This window comes from Salmo salar, chromosome 16, assembly GCF_965601325.2.
Source record: "Salmo salar chromosome 16, fSalSal1, whole genome shotgun sequence".
NCBI classification, from domain to species: domain Eukaryota; kingdom Metazoa; phylum Chordata; class Actinopteri; order Salmoniformes; family Salmonidae; genus Salmo; species Salmo salar.
Genome location: NC_138306.1, coordinates 20,327,052 through 20,354,298, shown reverse-complemented (window position 1 = coordinate 20,354,298; position 27,247 = coordinate 20,327,052). Strand labels below are relative to the sequence as shown.

Below are 27,247 nucleotides of genomic sequence, written 5' to 3'. Positions count from 1 at the left end.
CAGTGATGATCCAAGGCACGAAGCCTCCAGTGATGATCCATGGCCCGAAGCCTCCAGTGATGATCCATGGCCCGAAGCCTCCAGTGATGATCCATGGCCCGAAGCCTCCAGTGATGATCCATGGCCCGAAGCCTCCAGGGATGATCCATGGCGCGGAGCCTCCGGCAACAGTTCCCAGTCCGGAACCTCCTGCGACGGTCCGCAGTCCGGAGCCTCCTGAGACGGTCCGCAGTCCGGAGCCTCCTGAGACGGTCCGCAGTCCGGAGCCTCCTGAGACGGTCCGCAGTCCGGAGCCTCCTGAGACGGTCCGCAGTCCGGTTCCATGGAAGCGGAGGGATCAGCGAGCGGAGCGGGGTCTACGTCCCGAAATGGAGCTACCACCGAGGCTAGATGCCCACCTGGACCCTCCCCTATAAAGTCAGGTTTTGCGGCCAGGCCCAGCCACTCAGAATTTGTTTTTCCACACAAAAGGATTTTTACTACAGACAGAAGTCTGTAATAAAAACCCTTTTGTGGGGAAACACGAATTCTGAGTGGCTGGGCCTGGCTCCCCAGTGGGTGGGCCTTGCTCTGAACTGGGTGGACATATGCCCTCCCAGGCCCACCCATGGCTGCGTCCCTGCCCAGTCATGTGAAATCCATAGATTATGGCCTAATGAATTTATTTCAATTGACTGGTTTCCTTACATGAACTAGAACTCAGTAAAATCGTTGAAATTGTTGCGTTTATATTTTTGTTAAGTAGTTTTCCTGCAGGATTCCGTTATTTTTATCACTTAATGGATTTAGTAAGGCACCGGGCTTTGATCTGTATTTCATTTGAAAAAGACAACTACATATCCCTATATTATAGCATTTTTTTAAAATGGAATAAATAGTAATCTAATATTTTATGAAATGTCACATCTTGACGTTAGGCCTTGTTCAGATGCTTTGCACTCACTTTATCAGTCCCTATGTAAAAAGCATTGACAGTAGGCCTACTGGTCCAATACATAACATACCTGCAATGAAAATGTAACCAAATAAAGCGTTTAAGAGATAAACGGTCAAGTGTGAAAGCGTATAGAGATTCTCTGCCTTATTTGGTCATGGAGCATGTGTAGAGGGAGGAGCCGCTCCATAATCGTCATCATCGTGCACCCACAGGAAGAACTTCAGAAAGTACTGTCACAAACTAGCGCCTGTAAAAGCAGAGAAATCAATGAAATAAAGAAACAAATCTGCAGTGAGAAGAGTCTCATTTACAGTCAGAGCTTATCGGCCAGAGAAAGAAGTCATGAGTGTAAACGGGAAGGAAAAGGTAAGAGATCGCCAGTAGCGGAGAGTTTTGAGTCTATTGCTCGGTGGGTTTCTTAGCTAGCTAACGTTAGCTTCCCCAGTAGCTGTTGTCCGATGCCGCGTTCACGTACTGGTGTGAACTAGGAAACTCGGAAATTTCCGACTTACTGATGGTTGCAGTTATACACAGACACATTTGTTAGTCGGAAATAATCTGAGTTTCCTAGTTCCGATTGATTTGAATGCAGCATATCTAGAGAGATGAAAGCGTTGTCAAAATACGTTCGTTACTCAGAAAATATGGAGTTTCGCTGAGCAACTATCTTAATTTACTCCCATTACGGCCGGTATGTACTTCTAAAAAAAAAGGTCTAAATAAACATTTACAAGCAACCGAAAAAATGCTCATTGTCGATACCTAAAGCACATAAAATGGGGCAACGTTAGCTTACTGTTTAGTCTGATTCATAAGACTGTAATACACAATTGATTTGTAATACAGATTGAAACTACACAATATCGTGTAAATATTCCTAACAAGTCAGAATGTTGAATAAAATGAGATTTCAACTTACTCTACCTGTTGGCTGTGCGGCTTGTCCTTCAGCTGCTCGACATTTGAGAGGAAATATCCACAGGAAAGTATGGTTAACCCTGAAATGTCAACTTCACTACCGGCGCAATAAAAAGTAGGGTAAATAATACTTTCCTATGGATATTTTGTCTCGACCATCTGAAGGACAAACACCATGGACAACCTGTAGAGTAAGTTGAAATGTAATTTTATTAAACATTCTTGTTTGTAAGGAAAATGTACATGATGTTGTAGTCATTCGTTTCAGCCTGTATGTACCAATTCATTGTATTACAGCCTGATGAATCTGACTGTTAGCTATTTGGGTTCATCCACAGATTGAACATTTAACCACATGCTACTACGATGATACATGTATGCATTTGGTCTTATTCTGGCAATTTTATGTTTGATCAGTATTTTTACTTACCATTATGAACAAGAGCTGGGGCATGCACCACTAGCTAGTACGGCTTCTCTACATTTGCATCTAACCATGTACAGTACCAGTCAAAAGTTTGGAACCACCTACTCATTCAAGGTTTTTTCTTTATTTTTTACATTGTAAAATAATAGTGAAGGCATCAAAACTATGAAATAACACATGGAATCATGTAGTAGTCAAAAAATATTTTGATTAAACAAATCAAAATATATTTGAGATTCTTCAAAGTAGCCACCCTTTGCCTTGATGACAGCTTTGTACACTCTTGACATTCTCTCAAACAGCTTCACCTGAAATGCTTTTCCAACAGTCTTGGAGTTCTGACAAATGCTGAGCACTTAGCATCTCAGTTGGATTGAGGTCGGGGGATTGTGGAAGCCAGGTCATCTGACGCAGCACTCCCATCACTCCCAAACAAATTATAGTCCCACTAAGCGCAAACCAGATGGGATGGTGTATTGTTGCAGAATGCTGTGGTAGCCATGGTGGTTAAGTGTACCTTGAATTCTAAATAAGTCACTGACAGTATCACCAGCAAAGCACCATCACACCACCTCCTCCTTGCTTCACGGTGGGAACCACACATGCAGAGATAATCCGTTCACATACTCTGCGTCTCACAATGACACGTGGGTGGAACCAAAAATCTCACATTTGGACTCATCAGACAGATTTCCACAGGTCTAATGTCCATTGCTCGTGTTTCTTGGCCAAAACAAGTTTCTTCTTATTGGTGTCCTTTAGTAGTGGTTTCCTGGCAGCAATTCAACCATGAAGGCCTGATTCATGCAGTCTCCTCTGAACAGTTGATGTTGAGATGTGTATGTTACTTGGACTGTGTGAAGCATTTATTTGGGCTGCAATTTCTGAGGCTGGTAACTCTCTTATGAACTTATCTGCAGAAGAGGTAACTCTGGGTCTTCCTTTCCTGTGGTGGTCCTCATGAGAGCCAGTTTCATCATATTTCTTGATGGTTTTTGTAACTGCACTTGAAGAAACTGTCAAAGTTCTTAATGATGGATTTCTGAATTGACTGACCTTCATGTCTTAAAGTAATGATGGACTGTCATTTCACTTTGCTTATTCGAGACATAATATGGACTTGGCTTTTTACCAAATAGGGATATCGTCTGTATACCCCCCTATTTTGCCACAACACAACTGATTGGCTCAAACGCATTAAGAAGGAAATAAATAACACATTAACTTTTAACAAGGCTCACCCGTTAATTGAAATGCATTCCAGGTGACTACCTCATGAAGCTGGTTGAGAGAATGCCAAGCTGTGGGTACTTTGAAGAATCTCAAATATAAAATATATTTTGATTTAACACTTTTTTTGTTGTTGGTTACTACATGATTCCATGTGTGTTATTTCATATTTTTAATTTCTTCACTATTATTCTACAATGTAGAAAATGGTACAAATAAAGAAAAACCCTGGAATTAGTAGGTGTGTCCAACCTTTTTGACTATTACTGTATGTAAACGTGTAGTTGAGAGTAGCATGCTGGACGGCATTGGGTGAAGGGAGTTACTACAGGAGTTTCAGAAATTGTTAACATGAAAGAAGTAAAGGACCACTTGAAGGGAGGCTCTCTTTATTGAGGCAAAGTGCCTTTAGATGGGAAGAAGGTGGATAGCTTGTCAGAGCTACGACTGGTACCGCATATCCCATATGACCATGATATTGTGGAGAGAAGTTGGATGATTCGTTGTCAGATCGTGACAGTATTGTGCCCACTATCTGTACATCTTTGATCCAGGACCCAAGTGCCCTGAAGGAAGAGGGGAATACCCTGTTCAATGCAGGGGACATGCAGGGGGCTCTGTGCTTTTACACCAAGGCTCTCAAATTGAGCGACAGCCAGGCGGAGAGGGCTGTCCTGCACCGCAACCGCTCCGCCTGCTACCTCAAGCTAGAGGACTACACCAAGGCTGAGGCTGATGCCTCCAAAGGTGGGAGAGTGCAGAACAACCCTGTCGATGTTGTCATTCACCAATGGGGGAAAAAAAAATATATATATATATATATATACTACATACTACATTTGACTAAGTAGAGGCTCTCTCTCTCCAGCTCTTGATGTTGACCCTGGTGACGTGAAAGCCAGGTTCCGGCGGGCACAGGCCCTGCAGAAGCTGGGTCGTCTGAACGAAGCGTTTCTGGACGCTCAGAGGTGTGCACAGATGGAGCCCACAAACAACACCTTCAAGGAGATGCTCAGACTGCTGGGAGCACAGAGCCAGAAAAAGGTGACGTACCAGAGACTATGTAGTTCTGATGAAGTCTCTACAATGTACCCAGGAGGTCCAAGGCCATAATAAGGATTTATTTTTCTCTCCCTTGTAGTCAGTTCAGATGTCCTCCACAGACGCTCGCGTTCAGCAGATGTTCTCTCTCCTCCTGGACCCCTCAGCACAGCCCTCGGACAGACAGAAGGTAAAACAGCCACACCATACACACATAAACACTGACTACACAAAAGCACACACTGGCATGTTTTCAGCTTTGATGAACCTTACACCTTGTGATCTATTTTTCAATGGCAGGCTGCTCAGAACCTGGTGGTGCTGTCTCGTGAGGAGGCGGGAGCCGAGCAGATCTTCCGTAACGACGGGGTGAAGCTGATCCAAAGTCTGCTGGGCTCCAAGCAGGAGGAGGTGGTCCTGTCTGCTCTCAGGACCCTGGTTGGCCTGTGTACTGGCCATCAGTCCAGAGTAAGTATTGGTCATATCTGTGTTTCTCCATATGAAACACTAGACATTATTTAAATTAAGATTCTAGCGACATTGCATTCAACCATGACCACCTTCACCATCTTCTTCTCCAGACCATGGCCATAGTGAACGAGCTGGGCATGGAGCAGCTGTGTGGGGTGATGGGCTCTGGGGCGTCTGCTGTGTCCCTGGCTGCCTGTCACCTGCTGCAGGTGATGTTCGAGGCCCTGACAGAGGGCATGAAGAGGGAGATCAGAGGGAAGGACGAGGCCATACTGCCTGGTGAGATGACATGTCTTCCGGTTACAGGTTGCGGCTTCTCGATAAGACGGAGAAAGAAAAGAAAGGTGACTGACTTAAATATATTTGTGTGTGTGTGCCATACAGAGCCGTCTCGTGAGCTGCGGTCCATGCTGCGCCACCTGGTGGAGATGATGCCAGCGAGCAGTGTGTCTGGGCCGGGCCGAGACAGCGCCATCAACCTCCTGGTCAAACAGGTGCCCCGCAAGTCCCAGAGGAACCCAGACAACTCCCTCACACTGTGGGTCATAGACCAGGGTAAGAGCTGGACTAACTCCCTCACACTGTATGGTATGGTAGAGACCATGGTATGGTAGAGACCAGGGTATGGTAGAGACGGAGCATGTTGAATTTTCCTCTTTGGTGGATGCAGCCATTCTGACATGCAGATGAGGCTCACACAGTATTGTATAGTATTTTGAATCTGATGTACATGTAAATATGAACTATCAAGGTGTTAGATCAACCATATCTCTGTTCTCTCCTGTGCAGGGCTAAAGAAGATTCTAGAGGTAGCAGGAACGGTCCCTGAGATGTCTGAGGGACCTCCCCTCACAGACAACTCCCACATGAGCTGCTCTGTGCTCCTCAGCAAACTCTACGATGACCTGAAGAGTGATGCTGAGAGGGAGAACTTCAATAAACTCTGCGAGGAATATGTCCAGTGAGTGTTTTGTCCTGTCTTGATTTTCTAGTCTGTGTTGATTGTGGTTGTGCCTCCCACCAAGTTGCATAGTCATGTCTTGTAGGTTATTGAATTGTGAACATCTTTTTATTTTCATTGTCGGTACAAATCCAAACTATCTGCTTGTGTGTGCATGTGTGAACTACTCTGATACCTTTACTAATATTGTTCTGTGCAGGCGTCACTTTGGCCGCCCCGGCCTGGAGAGTAAGCTGCGCGCCATTCAGACGGTGTCTGTGCTTCTGCAAGGACCCAGCGACGTGGGCAACAGGACCCTGGAGATGTCGGGTATGATGGATGCGGTCATCTCTCTGTGTGCCTCGGAGGTCGTGTGTCACCAGCAGGTGGCGGTGGAGGCTCTGATCCACGCTGCAGGCAAGGCCAAGAGGGCCTCGTTCATCACAGCCAATGGCGTGGCACTGCTCAAGGACCTATACAAGAAGAGTGAGAACGACCAGATACGTGTTCGAGCGCTAGTGGTGAGGGTTCAGCCAATAGCTATAGAACAATACTATACAATTGTTATATTGTCTATGGTTCAGCTAAACTCCAACACACTGGGCCAATTGTCCCATTGGAATAACAAAAAAAACATTGAAATAAGTAGTGACAACTGAATCTGTTTTTGACTGAAAAAGTGTGTGTGTTTTACAGGGTTTGTGTAAGCTGGGCTCAGCTGGGGGGACAGATTTCAGCATGAAGCAGTTTGCTGAGGGATCCACACTGAAACTGGCCAAACAGTGCAGGAAGTATGTGACCTGTTTTTTTTTTTTTTTTTCAAAGTGTGTAACTTAAAATGTAGCTTGTTATTATAGAAACAGTCAGATGATGTACCTCTTCCTGTCCCAGGTGGCTGTGTAACGAGTCTCTCCCCCCAACGTCTCGGCGGTGGGCCATTGAGGGCCTGGCCTACCTCACCTTCGACGCTGACGTAAAGGAGGACCTAGTTGAGGACAGGAATGCCCTGCAGGCAATGTTTCAGCTAGCTAAGGTAAGCTTAACCCCCCCCCCCCCCCAATATCAAAGTAAAATTGGACAATAGGATTATATATTTTTATATCATGAGGCTATATGTACCGCTCAGCCTCCCATTGTACTGGTGTAGAGATGTAATGATAACTAGTAATTTAATTTAATGATCTGTTGGTGGTGTATTGTGTCCCTACAGTCAGAGGATAAGACAGTACTGTTTGCAGTGGGCTCTACCCTGGTGAACTGTACTAACAGCTATGATGTGGACAAGCCTGACCCTCAGATGGTGGAGCTGGCCAAGTATGCAAAACAGCACGTACCAGAGGAACACCCCAAGGTAGTGCACTGTGTGTGTCAGGGCCGTGTTACCCAAGGTACTTATAGACATCCAAACCTCACTAATCACTGGGTCTCGACTAGAGGTATAATGGTACACGTATTAGTACCGAACTGGTCGGTACGGGGACCTCGATTCAGTTCGCACTGTGAACCCGAATGAATACATCACAACAAATAAAAACACTAGGCCTATAGGATATGCCTCTTGAGTAAATCTGAGCTGAAAAACATTTGAAAAAATAAAATCTTAATCGCCGCATTTCAAACTATCCTTTTGTGAGGTGCAGCCGGGAGCTTTTTCTCCGGTGGGGTCGATAAACCAGATTTGGAGGATCCTCCATCGTTTAAATCTCCAGTTTAAGATTTTGGCTTCCTAGTAGATTACAATGACGATGGACAGAGAGTTGTGGATAAAATGTGAAAGGTCCTCCAACTGGTACTTACTCGTGGGAAACTCGTTTATCATCCTGAGCACCCACTTCCATATGGTGACCTCTGATGTCACTAACTAAGGAAATGGCCTCTATAACAGCATTTTCGGCAGTTAAATGTTACAACAAAATATTATTTACAAAAAGCAATCTATTAATGTGGTTTTTGAATTCAAATTTTGTTTATAAGCATGATAGCTGTACTTTTTAGTTCATGGTTGACACAGCATTAGAGTTCAAATCACATGAATGAATCCAACTGGTATTTACGACTTCACAACTGGTAAATTCCCACCTCCCACATGGTTACAAACGCAGCATCAGTGTAAACTTTAGAGGCCCAACATAACAATCATGTCACAACAGACCATGCCAGGAACATTATGAATGGCATTTTATTTTCCTCCTGTACTGAAACCGAATCGACCAGTGATACGTACCGAACCGTGGGTTTGGTGAACCGTTACACCCCAAGTCTCGACACAGGGAATATTCCTCTAATTAGGTTATTTTTATCAGCTCTTGTCCCAGACTTATTTTATTACTTAAACTGTTTAAACCAGTAAGTCCCATTTGAGGTCAAAGACATCCATTATTAAGAGAGACCTGGCCAATAGAGTAACTCTGACCAAGATGGCGATGAGATTGCCCCACTGACTGTGTTTTTGTTTCAGGACGCTCACTCGTTTGTGGAGAAGAGGTTGATGAAGCTGCTGGAGGCAGGTGTGGTGTCTGCTCTGGTGTGCATGGGGAAACAGGAGAGTCCCGCCCTTACTGAGACCTGCAGGGAGTGCATCGCCAGGTTTGTCTGTCTTATCTTCCCTGGCTCTAGCCTAACAATACTCTGTCCTCCCCGTTTACAACACAGTCTTTTCCCCCTGTGTGTATCTCTCTCTGCAGGGTGTTCTTGGCTCTGGTGGAGAGGCAGGAGGACAGGGGTACAGTGGTGGCACAGGGTGGAGGAAAGGTGAGACCATCCTCACGTCAGTTATGTCTAAACACACCACCTTTCTTACTTGATTTAATTGACCAGTAAAATGCATTTAATGATGCTGTCTTGCCAGGCTCTGCTCCCACTGGTGTCTGAGAGTACTGATGTTGGAAAGACCAAGGCAGCACAGGCCCTGGCCAAGATCACCATCACATCCAACCCAGAGATAGCCTTCCCTGGGGAGAGAGTGAGATAACTGCCCTATCCTGCTCCACTGATGAGAAATAAATATGTTTGTCTGGAGATCTAGTAATAAGATATTGCTGAGCCTGTTCAGATTTGACCATTTCAATCCATGGTGGTGGTCTCATGTAAACTCCCTGATTCCTTTCTCTCGTGTGTGTGTGTGTGTGTGTGTAGATCTATGAGGTGGTGCGTCCCCTGGTCAGTCTGCTCACCCTGGACTGCTCCCTGCTGCAGAACTTTGAGTCTCTCATGGCCCTCACCAACCTGGCTGGTATCAGCGAGCGGCTCAGACAGAAGATCATCAAGGAGAAAGCTGTACCCAAGGTAGAGGGTTACATGTTTGAGGAGCATGAGCTGGTCCGTGCTGCAGCCACAGAGTGCATGTGTAACCTGGTCCTGAGCACTGAGGTGCAGCAGCTCTACGTGGCCACAGGGAATGACCGTCTGAAGCTGCTGGTGCTCTACAGTGGAGAGGAAGATGAGAGGCTGAGGAAAGCTGCAGCTGGAACCCTGGCCATGCTGACCGCAGAGCAGCCTGAGCTTTGTGCCCGCATCCCTGGAACGGTGAAGCATCCTCCCTCGAGATATATATACACACTAACATAGGTTAAATTGAATATACTGTACCAGACAACTTTCCTTTACTATTTCTGTCCAGAGTTTGACTTTACTTCCCTTGCTCTGATTCCAGACCAGTCACTGGCTAGAGATCCTTCAGGCCCTGTTGCTTAGTGACAGCTTGGAGCTGCGTCACCGTGGAGTGGTGGTCATACTGAATCTGATGCAGGCGGAGAAGAGCCTGGCCGAGACGCTGATGGAGAGCGAGGCGCTGGAGATCCTCTCCGTCCTGGCTAAATCCACAGAGCAGAGCCCCATCTCCAGAGCAGCACAGCACTGCCTGGATAAAGCCATTGAGTACGGCATCATCAAGAAGCCAGAGGAAGGGGGAGAAGGAAATGAGCCCTGAGGACAGTATGGAAGTGTCTGTGTGATGCTACAGGAGAAGAGACTTATAAGATGATTGTTCCACTGCTGTTCTGTGTGAGGTGTGTTTTGTAGAATAGGAGGCAAGCAATTTTGGTGTTTGAGGTCAGTAGGCTGTGCTGGTTTCGGTTTGAGGGCTGATATGCTTTGCAACAACCTGAGAGCTGGAGTTGGTGAATGTTCATAATAGATCTTGAAGAAAGGAAAAACACGCACTCACTTAAATATGATTTGTTTTAATCAAAAGAGTTAGCAGCCTTTTCCTTCAAGTATATGCCTTTTGAAACTGCCACCCAATGACCTTTTGTCTCTACAAACATTTGAGCACACCAATTTTTCTTTCAATCATAACAGATCTCCTAGGTCTGGGAGAAAGAGGACACATTATACATGCTTCAACTGTTGTGCCACTTTACACTCATGGATTATTCTGTTTGATGCTAGAGGCACAATGCATAGCCAACAAGAGTAACACAACTTAAACAACCAAATATAGTACTTCATGCATTCATCACAAGTCATTCCTTTATCTTGCTGTAGTTTTCTATTCCAATATGTATTTCCTTTTTAATGTTTGCAACACAATATTTATGTTATGATTTACTTGCACCTTATATGGATCATTGTTTTTATTTGCCTCTTCTTTTTCCACTACATTTCCAATGTCTTGGTTGTTTTTTAAACAACCAGCACGACCCAGTTAGAAGGCTGGCTGACAAAAACTGTTGCTATGTAAAGTCAATGATTATTCATTAACTAATCCATTGTATCAAATGTTTTCATCACTAAAGACTGCATCTAGACCACTGAGGTATGAGACATGTTTGCCCGTTGTTTAAGGTAATCTACTCATGTTCACATATGCCGATTCACGGACCTTCTATATCCAGATTTCATCCTGTTTATTTTTTTATTTTATTTAACCAGGTAGGCCAGTTGAAAACAAGTTCTCGTTTACAACTGCGACCTGGCCAAGATAAAGCAAAGCAGTGCGACAAAAGAGTTACACATGGGATAAACAAATGTACAGTTAATAACAATAGACAATTATGTACAGTGTGTGCAACTGTAGTAAGATTAGGGAGGTAAGGCAATAAATAGGCCATAGTGGCAAAATAATTACAATTTAGCATTAAACCTGGAGTGATAGATGTCCAGATGATGATGTTCAAGTAGAGATTCTGGGGTGCAAAAATAAACAATTTGGGGAATGAGGTAGGTGGGTGGGCTCTGTACAGGTGCAGTGATCGGTAAACTGCTCTGACAGCTGATGCTTAAATGTAGTGAGGGAGATGTAAGTCTCCAGCTTCATTGATTTTTGCAATTTGTTCCAGTCATTGGCATGAATTGGACCAACATCACATGCGCATGATGTTATCCAAAAACATGGCAGATATTGGATGAATATAAAATAATATATTTGGCTGCAAGTGATGGAATAAAATGTCGGGGGAATAATTCAATGGATGCTTTGTGCACAAAGGTGATGACTAAAGTGTCTTAGTTTTCAAATCTGACATCTCTATGGAAATTCTATTTCTGGGCCGGGCGTCAGTTAAACTGATGTACTGAAGCGAAAGTGTAGGAGCAGTCGAAATCGTGCTTCTAGACCCGAACCCTGGCCCCTTAATCTAGACCAGAGAAAGAGGCCCAACAGCGGAAAATGTCTCCCTCCACCAGGTGGCGTTTTTCCATTGTTTCGGATGGAGGACAATGAGTATCGAATTTCGTCAACCAAAAATTATTATTTGGTACGTGAGGTTTAGTTGATCGAATATAAATTTCGTAATGCTTAAGTTATGAGTGTACTGATATAAGTAGGCCATGTGACATCCCGGAAACTTTGAGAAAACGTTTAGAGTTCTCGAGATGGCTATGCATATTCATGGTACGAGGCAAATAGTATAGTATGTTTAAAAAATGTGTTACTTTTTAACAAATCAACACAAAAACTAATTGGGAAACAAGTATATAGAAAGAATATACAAAGGACATTTAAGCCCTTACATGAATACAATGACAAAAAAGATGCAACACTTTCTGGGTGGTCATTATAAAAATATTTGATTTTTTTAAACTTCTTCGTATAGTGGTAGGCATGATAATATTTATGAATAATTTTGAAAGAAACTGCCTTCATTTTGTTAATAAGTAGGTGTGTGTGGCAACATCCCCCCCAAAATTCCAACAGACATCAATAAAACCATTCCAATAAGGCATGACATAAGGCATAGGTACAACATCCTGTTGAAACATGGCTCCTATAGCTCTGTTGTTGAATGGACGAAAAGAAAAACAAAACTTTCCTATTGTTGGGTCAACGGGGTTAATTGTAGGTATGTTCTGAAGGTAAGGTCAGGTTCCTGAATAATAAAGCAACACCTGAGGGAATGGCATCTAAAACAATTGCCAAATATTTAGGTTTTACAGGGATCTTGTAAAGTGATCAGAATTCCTTATAATTAAGTAAAAGACCATCTGCATTTACAAGTTGGTTCAACAATAGGATATTATTTCGGAACAAGTATTCTAAAAAGTATTTTTTATACAGCATGTCCCGATTATTCCATATATAATATCGGGGGTACGTGTTCACACTTCCACTTGCCCTCCCCAGACCTCAGCAACCTTTGCGCACAGGAAGAAACTTTTAAGAGGAAAGAAAAAAACGAGACCAGACAGAAGCGACAGAACGATACCAAACAAAATAAACAATGGTCAGTCACGTAGACATTCAGGAACAGGGCGCACGAGAGAGTGCGTCAGCCACAAGCTCCAACGAGAAGAACGTCTCAGGGTCCTTCTCGTTCAATTTTGTTAACAGTAATTTTGCAACAATATCAACTGAGTCCGGGGAACGACCGAGAGAGGAGCGACCACCAGGTAAATCTGAGTCACCTTCCCAGCGCAAACTCTCCCCTGAGAGCTTTCCTTCCCTAACCAACTCTAGCCGCAGTTATTGCAACTTGATTGTAGTACGCTACAAATCTTGTTTAAATGCCAATTCCTTTTCATAATAATGCTCTAGCTGTAACAAAGCAGTTATTTCTGGTGTTCAAAAGAAAGACTACTAGGGCTAACAGATGGAGCGGCCATTGAAACGAAAAAGGGAGACGATGGGGGTGGCGAGTTCTCGGCAGAGGCTGCCCCAGTGGTAACTTAAAGAATACCACTTCATCAGATTGGCTTTCAATAGTCAACCCAACAGAATATTTTAGACCTTTATAACTAACTTCAACCTTGTAGTGTTCAGCGATCTGCAACAGCTGTTCTTTAGTACATAATTATAACAGTTCCTCTGATGGAAAGCGAATGAACTCGTCTACATTAGACGCCATAGTCACAAGTAAATACATTTTTTTTAAATTAACTCGCTCTTCCCCTCTGCTGAGCACACCAAACCACAAGAGAAACGCCAATCACACTGGGCACCACAGGGGAGCGATGAAATATATGCAGCTTCCCCAAATCCTACAATAACTCAATCCTAGTCTTCGCGGTGGGTAATTACGCACTGTAGGCCGCTGGCAATGAAAAACCCCAGCACGCTGGCAGATTTCCCCCCCAAGCCACGGATATTCCCCCGAGACAACTGCTCAACCCACAGACACCACACAAAAATAAAACAAAATAACCATGCCCAATTTATTCCAAAGTGAAACACGCCAAAACGGCTGCGCGTGCGCCATTGTGCATATACATGTATTTTGTCCCCCACACCAAACGCGATCACACGACACGCAGGTTAAAATAGCAAAACAAACTGAACCAATTATATTAATTTGGGGACAGGTCGAAAAGCATTAAACCTTTATGGCAATTTAGCTAGCTTGCTGTTGCTAGCTAATTTGTCCTGGGATATAAACATTGAGTTGTTATTTTACCAGAAATGCACAAGGCCCTGTACTCCAACAATTAATCCACACATAAAACGGTCAACCGAATCGTTTCTAGTCATCTCTCCTCCTTCCAGGCTTTTACTTCTCTTGACTTTATATTGCGATTGGCAACTTTCATAAATTAGGTGCATTACCGCCACTGACCTCGTTCATCTTTCAGTCGCCCACGTGGGTATAACCAATGAGGAGATGGCACGTGGGTACCTGCTTCTATAAACCAATGAGGAGATGGGAGAGGCAGGACTTGAAGCGTGATCTGCGTCACAGACTTCTATTTTAGCGCATGGCAACGCAGACACTCGCGAGCAGTGTGGGTGCAATAATTGAATAATATAGATTTCTAAATTTATTTTACGACGTGAGCAGTGTACTCAGCCTGTCAGTTCTATTTGTGATGCAGATCGCGCTGCAATTCTTGCCTCTCCCATCTCCTCATTGGTTGGACCAGTAACTGAAAGGTTGCAAGGTCGAATCCCGGAGCTGACAAGGTAAAAATCTGTCGTTCTGCCCCTGAACACTGTTCCTAGGCCGTCAATGTACATATGAATTTGTTCTTAACTGACTTGCCTTTTTAAATAAAAATTGTTTGCAGTCTTTCCATCTTCAGTTTGAAGTTGTGTTGACTAGCTCCTCTGAACAACAGTGTCCTACCGAGAGAGCACATTGCGAAATCATACCTCATTAGCTCATTGTTATGGATGTATCCAAATAAATGTCACTAGAAAACACTTTAAACAAAAGCGGCCACTGTTATTCTGTCTGCACTGTTTGACGTGACTGCAAATTAGCCGTAGTTGGCTAGCTAACAAGCAAGGGATAAGCACGTTGCCAGCCAGTATGGCAATGGAACATTTAGAACTAAACAACTGGGTCGCATCCATAGATACTGAATGACTGGGTCGAGCCTCTGGCAACCCTAGATATGTGTCGGGACTATATCTTGTGGAATGTCATACTATTTCTGGCCATATAGCATCAGATACACGGGCTACATATAGAGGGCCGCTGTTTCGCTCGCTCGGATGCTTTATCTGATGAAAAAGGCAAGATGCAACAATTTCAATTATTTTACTGAGTTACAGTTTATATAAAAGGGCATCAGTCAGTTGAAATATATTCATTAGGCCCTAATCTATGGATTTCACATGACTGGGAATACAGATATCAAATTTGATTTGTCACATGCGCCGAATACAAAAGATGTAGACCTTACAGTGAAATGCTTACTTACAAGCCCTTAACCAACAATGCAGTTAAGAAAAAGTCTTAAGTAAAAAATAAAGAGCAGCAGTAAAATAACAGTAGTGATGCTATATACAGAGGTTACCAGTACAGAGTTAATGTGCGGGGAAAACACTGGCATTGGCTAAAAGGACTGATGGTAAAGGCAGATTACCCACTCGCTGTCGGATCCTTACAAGGCACCCCGACCTATGTCCCTGATATCTCGGTCTTTCTCCTGCGAATGACGGGGATGAGGGCCTTGTCAGGTGTGTTAAGTAAATCCTTTGCGTCCGACTCATTAAAGAAAAAAATCTTATTCCAGTACGAGGTGAGTAATCGCTGTCCTGATATCTAGAAACTCTTTTTGGTCATAAGAGACGGTGGCAGAAACATTATGTACAAAATAAGTTACAAATAGCACGAACACACAATAACCAGTTGTGTTATGAGACCACAGATAGCTTGTTTTCAAGGTAGGGGTGTGGCTCAGAAAACCAGTCAGTATCTGGTGTGACCACCATTTCCCTAATTCAGCATTACACAACATCTCCTTTGCATAGAGTTGGTCAGGCTGTTGATTTTGGCCTGTGGAATGTTGTCCTACTCCTCTATGGCTGTGCAAAGTTGCTGGATATTGGTGGGAACTGTAACACACCCATCCAGAGCATCCCAAACATGCTCAGTTTGACATGTCTGGTGAGCATGCAGGCCATGAAATTACTGGGACATTTTCAGCTTCCAGTGTAACTGTAGGTTCCGCCCCTCTCTTCGCCCCAACCCGGGCTCGAACCAGGGACCCTTGCACACATCAACAACTGACACCCCACGAAGCATCGTTACCCATCGCGCCACAAAAGCCGCGGCCCTTGCAACGCAAGGGGAAACCCTACTTCAAGTCTCAGAGCGAGTGACGTCACTGATTGAAATGCTATTAGCGCGCACCACCGCTAACTAACTAGCCATTTCACATCGGTTACACCAGGAATTGTGTATAGATCCTTGCGACATGGGGCTGTGCATTATCATGCTGAAACATGATGGCGGCAGATGAATGGCATGACAATGGGCCTCAGGATTGCATCACGGTATCTCTGTGTATTTAAATTGCCATCGATAAAATGCAATTCTGTTCGTTGTATGTAGCTTATGCCTGCCCATACCCCCAACATGGGGCACTCTGTCCACAACGTTGCGATCAGCAAACCGCTTGCTCACACATCTGCCCGGTACAGTTGAAACCGGGATTCATCCGTGAAGAGCACACTTCTCCAAAGTGCCAGTGGCCATCAAAGGTGAGCATTTGCCCACTGAAGTCGTTAGACACCGAACTGCAGTCAGGTCAAGACCCTGGTGAGGAAGATGAGCACACAGATGAGCTTCCCTGAGACGGTTTCTGACAGTTTGCACAGAAATTCTTCGGTTGTGCAAACCCACAGTTATCAGTTTTCCAGGTGGCTGGTCTCAGACAATCCCACAGGTGAAGTAGCCGGATGTGGAGGTCCTGCGCTACCGTGGTCACACGTGGTCTGCAGTTGTGAGGCCGGTTGGACTTACTGCCAAATTATCTAAAATGACGTTGGAGGCGGATTACGGAAGAGAAATTAACATTAAAATATCTAGCAATAGCTCTAGTGGACATTCCTGCAGTCAGTATGCCAAATGTATGATCCCTCAACTTGTGACAACTGCACGAGTGGCCTTTTATTGTCCCCAGTACAAGGTGCACCTGTGTAATAATCATTCTGTTTAAATCAGCTTCTTGATATGCCACACCTGCCAGGTGGAATAATTATCTTGACAAAGGAAAAATGCTCACTTACAGGGATATAAACAAATTTGTGCCCACAATTTGAGAGAAATTAACTTTTTGCGCATATGGAACATTTCTAGGGTCTTATTTCAGCTCATGAATCATGGGACCAACATTTTACATGTGTTTATATTTTTGTTCAGTGTAGAACATATATTATTGATGTTGTCTATCTGGACTGCTGTATGCCGTTTAGGTGGTGCCAGCACATGTGAAGATCAAGAGGAGAGCAGCGACGAGGTGTTCATCCACCAGGGCCTTCCCAGCCCTGGTGGATGTCACTCATTCATGTGAGGTCAGCAAGATCAGCTGTGGGTCCTGCCATACTGCGGCAGTCACAAGTAAGAGCCCTTCACATAAGCGTCCTCAAACTGCTAATTTAGAAATATCATTTTTTCCCCCATTTATTTTTCTGGTACGGGTGATCTCTACACTTGCGGCTGGGGTAAGCTTAACTTATTCATGATTAGAAAATGTCACCTGTTGTAGGTGGCTTCGAGTAGGCCTATGTATTGCATAAAGTCATTATGAACTCCAAAGCGCAATACATATCCAGGAATGGAAAGACCTGGCCTTTCCTCATAACCACGGCTACAAGCTCTGCTTGTATCACTGTTTCAGGTGAATATAGCCAGCTGGGACAGGGGACTGTGAGCAGCTCAGACGAGCCAAGATGAGTAGAGTTCTTCAAGGACCAGGGGCTGCGTGTGGTGGATGTAGTGTTTGGGCCATGGAACACTTTTGTTTCTGCTATCAAAGAGGACCCCTCTCCATCCTGACACATATCCTTTATCCTTCCTTTGTAACTAAGGACTATATGGAATGGAAAAACTGGCTGTAGGAGTTGAGCACTAAGGACAGTGCATATTTTGATTGACTAGATCAGGGCTTTTACAACCCTGTTCCTGGAGCGACCGTCCTGTAGATATTCAGTCCAACCCTAATCAATCGCACCGGATTCTAATAATTAGCTGGTTGATAAACTGAATCAAGTTAGTTACAGTATAACTAGGGTTGGAGTGAACATACAAGAGGGTAGCTCTCCAGGAACAGGGTTGGAGAGCCCTGGACTAGATATTCATGGTTATTTGTTCAGACAAATAAAAAAATGACAGTCAGTGACTAAGACTTGATTACTTTTATTCTAGATATTTAGATTTAAAAAATACAGTTAGAGGGCTCTTATTGCATATACATTATGTAAAAATACATTATCAAACATAATAGAATATTAATCTACAGACTAAAGAATAAGGCAAAATCTAAAAATATATTATTACAATGAAGAAGAAAAAAATGGGTCTTCTGAGTATTAATGGGACAGAGAATCCAAGGCATCCATATCCTGGTATCTTATTTGTCGACTTCACAGAACAATCTTAAAAGAACTAGAGAACAACGCAGAGCATTAGAGGGAGGCTCATAGGTGCAATGTAGAGATTATGAAGAGTATTCTAATCAGATTTGTACTGACCTGACGAAATCTGGTGACCTTGAGATGACGTGTTGGAACTCTGACAGATTCACAGTACCATCTTTGTCTATATCAGACTCTTCAAGAATCTGCAATATTGTAAATAAGTATTTGTTTTAGCCTTGGAGATTGAAAACGGAGACCTGAAAGGTAGACTCGATAGGACCATAGATCATACTCAGCAATGCAATTTCCTGTGTTGAGACGGTTTTCAAATCTGCCACAGCTGCTACTATAGGCTAGGCTGATGCTCTTCCCAGTTTATGGTCTCCCCTGAGGCAGGGCCACATTGGAAAGAACCAGGCAATAGTGGCCTTAATCTGTTAACTCACATTGCTGATGAGCTGCCTCATCTCTTCAGTGGTAAGCCTTGTGTCATCCGTCTCACCAGTCAGACAGTTCACCAGCTTCTCCAGGTCCCCACCATCCAGAGTGCCATCATCATCAAAGTCTGAACAGACAAAACAATACCAATTCAACATTTTCACCAGCCCCCCCCAAACAACAATGAATACACTACATGCATATACAGGCCTAAGAAAGTCTCAATTGTATTACCAAAAATGCGGAATGCGTAGTGGGACTTGATTTCCAGTGTAGCTGAATCACTGAAGGCACTCAAGAGATCAAGGAAGTCCTCAAAGGTGAGACTTCCATCTTTCATATCAGATGTTGAGAATACGTGACAGATCCTTTTTCTGAAAGGGTTGGACTACAGGGTGGGGACAGAACATAAACATTAAGTCCAATGCAGCCATTTTTCTCTGTCGATGTCACTTCTGGGTAACAATTACCTTACTGTTTTAAATTCAAATAAATTTAACATTTTATTAGCAAAGAGAAATTTCACAAGCAAGAATTTTGCTAGGACTGTTGGGGTGGTCTGAGTGGGGAGGGTAAAACTACTAACTAATTTACTGCTTGGTGAGGTCACCATGGAAAGGCCAACGCTCCATCCCACCAAAACAGACTGACATTTCAGGCAGTCTTTTCAAACAGCTTACACTAAAAAGGCATTATCATTATCACAATATTATTCCAACCTCAGTATGGAAATATATATAACACACAATAAAACCACATTGTTCCTTAAAGGGCCAGTGCAGTCAAAAGTAAATCAAACATGTTAATGTTTTTTAACTAAAAATAATTTGCTCGCTGTATTAGTAATTTAGTATAATTTTAATTGCAATCTTGTCACCTTGAGTTCTGGCAGTGAAAGGACTTTCTCCATGGGCACTCGAGGGGTGGGGATGTTTCTGTCCTCTTTGGAGAGGAGTTCACTGAATCTCTTGTGTGCCCTAAAGAAAGCATGCATCACAACCTGCACTCTGCCTGTATGGATGTTGATTGCTCAACAAGTCTCTTTCGCAATAGATGTACAATGACAAACCTTTCCACCCTAGTTCAAACTGTTACAGTAAATACATCTTGCCTGTCAAACTTCCTTGTAAATTAGACTTTAGTACTTAGTGTAAGTAAGGATTAAAGTTCAGTTGACAAGGAAGTTTGGCTCTGGCAAGATGGAGCCTATATATTTACTATATGATCAAAAAGGATATTGACAACAATAGCATCAGTGAATTGAAATAATGGGGAATAACGCTAGTTACTTACAGAATAATTTCTTGCTTTGTAAGAAACGTCAGCTCCTGGAGGGGAAGAGTTGGTGCATTATTTTCAAATACACCACACATTCCAAATTGATATAATTATGCCTCAACTTCTTGCTTTTATCAGTGTCGTGTTACTTGCAATGCGCTCAAGAAGTTGTCCTACCAACAACGTCATCAAAAGCTGACAATACACTTGAGAATTAATAAGGCAATTATTCAAGCCGAACAGCGACTCTTTATGAGGGCATAAACTATATAACTAACTAGCTGGCTAAAAACAACTTGGCTAGTTTTTAGATACCGCGTTAACTAGCTTGCTAAGAAGCTATTTGTTAACCTAACCACGTTATCAGAAAGTACAATGACCAACAACTTGTTGTGTAACGTTACATTGGCTAGATGGCTGTCTTATTTCACCTGATATTCTGAGAGCAGATCCTTCCTTAATTGACTTGCTGTTGTTCCCATGTTGTTTTTTTTCTTCTGTTTGTTATTAGCTAGCCAACTTCAGAGAAAGAAAACTTTCTGCTTCGATAACTTTCCAAAGCAGCTAGCCACTTCCCCTTTCCAGAATCGACGAAATATACCATAGTAACAAGATTTGCATAGAGCACGCCAACACACCACCAGATGGCGATCACGTGCCTCAATACAAATCGCTGACACAGGAAGAAAATCGGAACAAAAGATGGATCCTAACCACATTGACTTCCAGTTTACGTATTTTTCCTTCAATTATTTGAATAAATCATTAATAAATACAGGTTATTGACTCTTTTCTACTATTACGTGGAACATTTTTATTTAGAAAATGTCCGAAATCCGGAAGTACTTTTTAGTGTTGATGCGGAGACGCTGATAAAGTATGCCATGTTTTTAGTTGCTTCCTGATAGTTGTGGTAAATAACGGGGTTAAACTCGACAGATATGTAATTTATTTTCTACGCTGCTGGTTCAGATATCGGTGCGTTAGCTACATGCTATTTAACTTGAGATAAGACTCGGCGTTCTCACTCCATGCCATTCATCTCCTTGTTGAAACGAGACACATCGTGCCACGTAACGTCAGGGTAGCTACCGGTGCTAATATTTATTGCAGACCAATGGAGAACGGCAAATCGCCAACACGCTTCGTCTACTGTAACCGAGATTTTGCTGACCATGTTTGCTGGTCTGGATGTGGTGACCGAACTGCCCCGATGTCAAAATTTGACACGACAATTCAAGCCGGCTGGACTGACAGGATGGACAGAGGGCTGTTCCGTTATCACCTGGGTGACTTGGCGACAAGAATTTTACCTGGGCCGGCTGGGTATGTGGCCCAACTGAATATTCAAAGAGGGATAGAGAGAAGACAGCCTCAGGAAATATTAAGCATCAAACAAAACTTTGACACCAAGCAGTTCAACTTCAACAAAATAAATCCAGATGAAGTCATTTTTGAAATGAGTAAGCAAATTGAGCCTACGTCGCACCCCAAAGGTGGGGGGCCCTATAAAGAAAATGGACGGCCATGTGATGAACTCTGTAGAATTATGGTGATGGTCAATGTTAGCCCATTGGAATTTGGTCACTGTTTATTAGTTCCAGAACCCACCCAGTGTTCGCCACAGGTCCTGACCCCCGCTGCCATCCAAATCGGAATTGAATCTGTGCTCCTGAGTTCTGACCCGGGCTTCCGGGTGGGATTCAATAGTCTTGGTGCGTTTGCATCTGTCAATCATCTCCACCTTCATGGATACTACATGAACCAGGAGCTAAACTTAGAAACTGCTTCAACCCAACCCTTAGTGCCGGAAAAGGGATTTTACCGTCTGAGAGACTTCCCTGTCGGCTTTATGTTCTACTCTGAAGTGGATGACCTTGAGAAAGTTGTCTGTGCCATTAGTCAGGTCACAGACTCATTGGTGGAGGGGAACAAGGCACACAACCTGTTTTTCACTCGAGGCTGCCCACCTGGGAAGTCTGATGTGCGTGCCAGGCGTGGTGTGCGCATTGTCGTGTGGCCTAGGAGGTCCTGCTTTGGTGCCAAAGATGAATCTGCCTTCAATGTGGCTCTGTGTGAGCTGGCTGGACATTTACCATTCAAGAACAGACATGACTTTGAACACAGCACTGAAAAAGATGTGATGGCCATCATTCAGAGGTATCTGCTGCCTGACCAACAGTTTCTTCAGTTGGAACAGCAACTTACTGCACATTTACAGAAAGACATTTAAGCCTGATTTACCTGGAAGTGAACAATTGGGCTTATTATATTTCATGGGCATTAAAGAATAACTCAACAAATCTCAACTGAATTAAACATACTTGAAATCGCAGTAACTTTTTATTTTTTGCTTTTTCAGATGACCACAAACACTGGCGTAATGCAGTTTCTCTGTTTTTAGAATATACAACTGTCCTGTATAGGATACCTGAACCTGCATGACAGGAACGGTCCTCCGAACCCAAACCGGCGCCATTGTGCATACATTTATTTTGTCTCCCCACACCAAACGCGATCACGACACGCAGGTTAAAATATCAAAACAAACTGAACCAATTCCATTCATTTGGGGACAGGTCGAAAAGCATTAAACCTTCATGGCAATTTAGCTAGCTAGCTTGCACTTGCTAGCTAATTTGTCCTATTTAGCTAGCTTGCTGTTGCTAGCTAATTTGTCCTGGGATATAAACATTGCGTTGTTATTTTACCAGAAATGCACAAGGTCCTCTACTCCGTCAATTAATCCACACATAAAATGGTCAACCCGAATCATTTCTAGTCATCTCTCCTCCTTCCAGGCTTTTACTTCTCTTGACTTTATATTGCGACTGGCAACTCATAAATTAGGTTCGTTACCGCCACCGACCTCGTTCGTCTTTGTCACCCACGTGGGTATAACCAATGAGGAGATGGCACATGGGTACCTGCTTCTATAAACCAATGAGGAGATGGGGGAGGCAGGAGTTCTAGCGTGATCTGCGTCACAAATAGAACTGACTTCTATTTTAGCCCTTAGCAACGCAGGTGATAATTGAATAATATAGATTTCTAAATGTATTTTTCAACGCGACGCGAGTGGTGTAGTCAGCCTGTTAGTTTCCAAGTACATATGGAAATTAAAAAGGTTTATGTATTAATGGCTTTTGAGGGTTACTGTCAATGATTTAATACCTACATATCTTTTTACATCAATGACAGGCGCACAGGTATGTCAGTGAGCATAAGTAGCTTACTTCCTTTCCTCCCCACCATATTAGAATTACTTCAAACTAATTTAGGCCTCACAGGTTGCAAGTTAATCCTCTCATCCAGCATTAGGACTACACAGATCTAGGTGAGAAACCAGGGGAGGACCATCCTCAGTGAGTTTCATAAAAATGGTGAAACATTAAAAGTGATCCTTTTTAGATAAAACTACTAAATATATTCACAGGTCACCAAATAATTGATGAAAAAATTGTTTATCAAGGAAGGTCGACAGTAGCCTCAGCAGCACTGTAGGGCAGCACCATGGTGTAGCTGGAAGACAGCTAGCTTCTATCCTCCTGGGTACTTCAATACAAAACCTAGGAGGCTCATGGTTCTCACCCACTTCCATAGATTTCACAGCAATTGTGACAATTTCCGGAGGACATCCTCCAACCTATCAGAGCTCTTGCAGCATGAACTGACATGTTGTCCACCCAATCAATGGATCAAAGAATGAATCTAGTACTGAAAGCATAAGGCACAGATAGCTAGCGCTGTAGTGCATAAAATGTGGTGAGTAGTTGACTCAAAGAGAAAGAAAGACAATAGTTGAACAGTTTTGAACAAATTAATTTCTTCCAAAATTGAGAAGCGAGAGAGCTAGCTATTTTAGGTTGTGTATATATATTTTTTACTTAGCTAGTGAATGCAGCTAGCAAGTTTAGCCTAATCAAACAGAGAGGGATGCAATGTTAGCTAGCTTGCTATGGCTATCCAACACTGGAACTTCAAGGTAAGTCAAGGAAAGCTTTTGGTTTTATTAATTTATTGCCACCGGGGCGTGCCGGTGTAACTGCTAAACTGATATCTGACTTTACTGCATGATAGTTTACTAATGCGTTAGTCCTGGTATGTTGACTATGACGTGACAACCATGTAGTCTGTGTGTAGTGTTTAGCGGTCTTGATATGAAGGTTTGGCTTGGAAAGTTTTTTTTGCCTGGTCACAGACAGCTTATGTGTAGTGCACTGAAGTCCACAAGCGAAGGGAAAAGGTGAGAGGAGAGCACGTAGATAGTTGTGAGAATTATATATATATTATATATAAACTGCTCAAAAAAATAAAGGGAACACTAAAATAACACATCCTAGATCTGAATGAATGAAATCTAATTAAATACTTTTTTCTTTACATAGTTGAATGTGCTGACAACAAAATCACACAAAAATAATCAATGGAAATCCAATTTATCAACCCATGGAGGTCTGGATTTGGAGTCACACTCAAAATTAAAGTGGAAAACCATACTGCAGGCTGATCCAACTTTGATGTAATGTCCTTAAAACAAGTCAAAATGAGGCTCAGTAGTGTGTGTGTGTGTGTGTGTGTGTGTGTGGCCTCCACGTGCCTGTATGACCTCCCTACAACGCCTGGGCATGCTCCTGATGAGGTGGCGGATGGTCTCCTGAGGTATCTCCTCCCAGACCTGGACTAAAGCATGGAGCGAGACATGATGTGCTCAATTGGATTCAGGTCTGGGGAACGGGCGGGCCAGTCCATAGCATCAATGCCTTCCTCTTGCAGGAACTGCTGACACACTCCAGCCACATGAGGTCTAGCATTGTCTTGCATCAGGAGGAACCCAGGGCCAACCGCACCAGCATATGGTCTCACAAGGGGTCTGAGGATCTCATCTCGGTACCTAATGGCAGTCAGGCTACCTCTGGCGAGCACATGGAGGGCTGTGCGGCCCCCCAATGAAATGCCACCCCACACCATGACTGACCCACCGCCAAACCGGTCATGCTGGAGGATGTTGCAGGCAGCAGAACGTTCTCCACAGCGTCTCCAGACTCTGTCACGTCTGTCACGTGCTCAGTGTGAACCTGCTTTCATCTGTGAAGAGCACAGGGCGCCAGTGGCGAATTTGCCAATCTTGGTGTTCTCTGGCAAATGCCAAACGTCCTGCACGGTGTTGGGCTGTAAGCACAACCCCCACCTGTGGACGTCGGGCCCTCATACCACCCTCATGGAGTCTGTTTCTGACCGTTTGAGCAGACACATGCACATTTGTGGCCTGCTGGAGGTCATTTTGCAGGGCTCTGGCAGTGCTACTCCTGCTCCTCCTTGCACAAAGGCGGAGGTAGCGGTCCTGCTGCTGGGTTGTTGCCCTCCTACGGCCTCCTCCACGTCTCCTGATGTACTGGCCTGTCTCCTGGTAGCGCCTCCATGCTCTGGACACTACGCTGACAGACACAGCAAACCTTCTTGCCACAGCTCGCATTGATGTGCCATCCTGGATGAGCTGCACTACCTGAGCCACTTGTGTGGGTTGTAGACTCCGTCTCATGCTACCACTAGAGTGAAAGCACCGCCAGCATTCAAAAGTGACCAAAACATCAGCCAGGAAGCATAGGAACTGAGAAGTGGTCTGTGGTCCCCACCTGCAGAACCACTCCTTTATTGGGGGTGTCTTGCTAATTGCCTATAATTTCCACCTGTTGTCTATTCCATTTGCACAACAGCATGTGAAATGTATTGTCAATCAGTGTTGCTTCCTAAGTGGACAGTTTGATTTCACAGAAGTGTGATTGACTTGGAGTTACATTGTGTTGTTTAAGTGTTCCCTTTATTTTTTTGAGCAGTGTATATATGTATACAACGAGCAATGTGATCATGCTGTTTTTATGTGGCTGCTATGAAAGTGAACTGTGTTTGCGTGTGATCAGGGGTGTATTCATTCCTTCAATTCTGTTAAAAAATGTTTCTTAAATGGAAGCAAACAAAACGGGGATAAACATACCTGAATTTATCCAATAGAAACTTATGTTTCCAACTGTTGGGACTAATGATTACACCCTAGATCAGCTAGATGCAGGCAAGAGTGTGCAAGGCGGTATTGAATGTGTCACTGTCTTACCTTGATTGCTCAAAATTCTCTCGACCAGTGCACCTATGTTGTAAACTTTAAGTCATAAGCTTTGTTTTAGCAATGAAATGATGGGTACAGGGAAAATTTGAGTATCATGTAGTAGCCTAAACCTAGCGATGTTACATTGGGTGCTGGGTGAATGGAATATGAATGACAGTCATCCAATATGCTGTAATATAAACAAGGCCATGATCCTAAAAAAATTTATCATCCTCCCTCATCGTAAACGGCCCTGAACACCACTGTGAGCAAAATAGTTGACAGTGGCGTGCGTGGGCCTTTTGGAAGTTCATGCAGCCACTGTCATTGAAATATTTACTCCAATCATTGCACTTTTACACATTTTCCCCATTGTGACTTTTATTACATAACATTGATACGCTTCCTGCCCAGTGTGGCTTCTCATGTGCACAGTCAGATCCCTATTACTAGTGAAGCAGACAAACGACACAGCTATGTACGTGTAAAAGCTGTGTTATTTTTCTATAAACTTCCATACAATAGAGGTTAAATAAACTAACGTTATCACAAACCTGCTTGGGGGGGGGGGGGGGTTCTACTAAGCTATATGGAATTGTTTTAAGGTCATACAAAGGATAATTTAGCTTTTTGATTTGGAATTTTATGACCACTTGCAGTAACAACAAAAAGATATTTAAAAAATATTTATTTTTTGGCCTTACTGCTATTAGCCCATACAAACAAATTTAATAAAATATTCACTACATGAAACAGTCCCCAAAAAATATCAAAAGGAAGTTGGTTCTGAAGTGTCTCTCCTATATCTGAGAGATATAAGAAAGATCAGGAATAGTTTTGTTATATATATATATATATTTTATTTTTTTACATGGATTAATAAAAAAATAATCCTCAGCAATCTACACACAATGCTCCATAACGACAACAGGTTTTATACATTTTTGCAAATGTATTAAATAAAAAACATAACTTATTTACATAAGTATTCAGACCTTTTGCTATGAGACTCGAAATTGAGCTCAGGTGCATCCTGTTTCCATTGATCATCCTTAAGATGTTTCTACAACTTGATTGGAGTCCACCTGTGGTAAATTCAATTGATTGGACATGATTTGGAAAGGCACACACCTGCTATGTAAGGTCCCACAGTTGACCGTGCATGTCAGAGCAAAAACCAAGCCGTGAGGTCGAAGGAATTGTCTGTAGAGCTCTGAGACAGGATT

At 43.3% G+C, this 27,247-nt stretch overlaps 3 protein-coding genes and 1 long non-coding RNA gene across 5 annotated transcripts; 3 read left to right on the top strand and 1 right to left on the bottom strand.

Moving 5' to 3' along the window:
• Positions 1–1,117: 1,117 nt before the first annotated feature.
• unc45a (unc-45 myosin chaperone A) lies at positions 1,118–10,719 on the top strand. Its single transcript, XM_014148304.3, has 17 exons — positions 1,118–1,303; positions 4,067–4,259; positions 4,381–4,556; positions 4,654–4,743; positions 4,854–5,021; positions 5,135–5,303; positions 5,409–5,579; positions 5,814–5,985; positions 6,185–6,485; positions 6,661–6,755; positions 6,856–6,997; positions 7,175–7,315; positions 8,423–8,550; positions 8,649–8,715; positions 8,813–8,926; positions 9,100–9,489; positions 9,617–10,719. Exons 1-17 carry the CDS (start codon positions 1,280–1,282, stop codon positions 9,890–9,892), a joined length of 2,817 nt encoding a protein of 938 aa, XP_014003779.1. The 5' UTR covers positions 1,118–1,279; the 3' UTR covers positions 9,893–10,719.
• A 1,792-nt stretch (positions 10,720–12,511) lies between these two features.
• LOC145861089 (uncharacterized) lies at positions 12,512–17,964 on the top strand. Its single transcript, XR_014380861.1, has 3 exons — positions 12,512–12,792; positions 17,039–17,183; positions 17,464–17,964. It is a non-coding gene; the product is annotated as an uncharacterized LOC145861089 (long non-coding RNA).
• Positions 17,957–20,538, bottom strand: cib1 (calcium and integrin binding 1 (calmyrin)). 2 transcript variants are annotated; one of them, XM_014148189.3, is made up of 7 exons: positions 20,350–20,538; positions 19,934–19,968; positions 19,518–19,617; positions 18,875–19,028; positions 18,649–18,767; positions 18,317–18,405; positions 17,966–18,230 (listed from the first exon to the last, which is right to left on the bottom strand). In XM_014148189.3, exons 1-7 carry the CDS (start codon positions 20,398–20,400, stop codon positions 18,209–18,211), a joined length of 570 nt encoding a protein of 189 aa, XP_014003664.1. In that variant the 5' UTR covers positions 20,401–20,538; the 3' UTR covers positions 17,966–18,208. The 2 variants fall into 2 exon arrangements, with proteins under 2 accessions (NP_001140014.1, XP_014003664.1); NM_001146542.1 differs by having other exon boundaries at positions 17,957–18,405; positions 20,350–20,496.
• Positions 20,539–20,645: 107 nt separating this feature from the next.
• gdpgp1 (GDP-D-glucose phosphorylase 1) lies at positions 20,646–22,253 on the top strand. The gene has a single exon (XM_082962602.1). The coding sequence runs from the start codon at positions 21,036–21,038 to the stop codon at positions 22,149–22,151; it is 1,116 nt and encodes a 371-aa protein (XP_082818728.1). The 5' UTR covers positions 20,646–21,035; the 3' UTR covers positions 22,152–22,253.
• Positions 22,254–27,247: the final 4,994 nt, after the last annotated feature.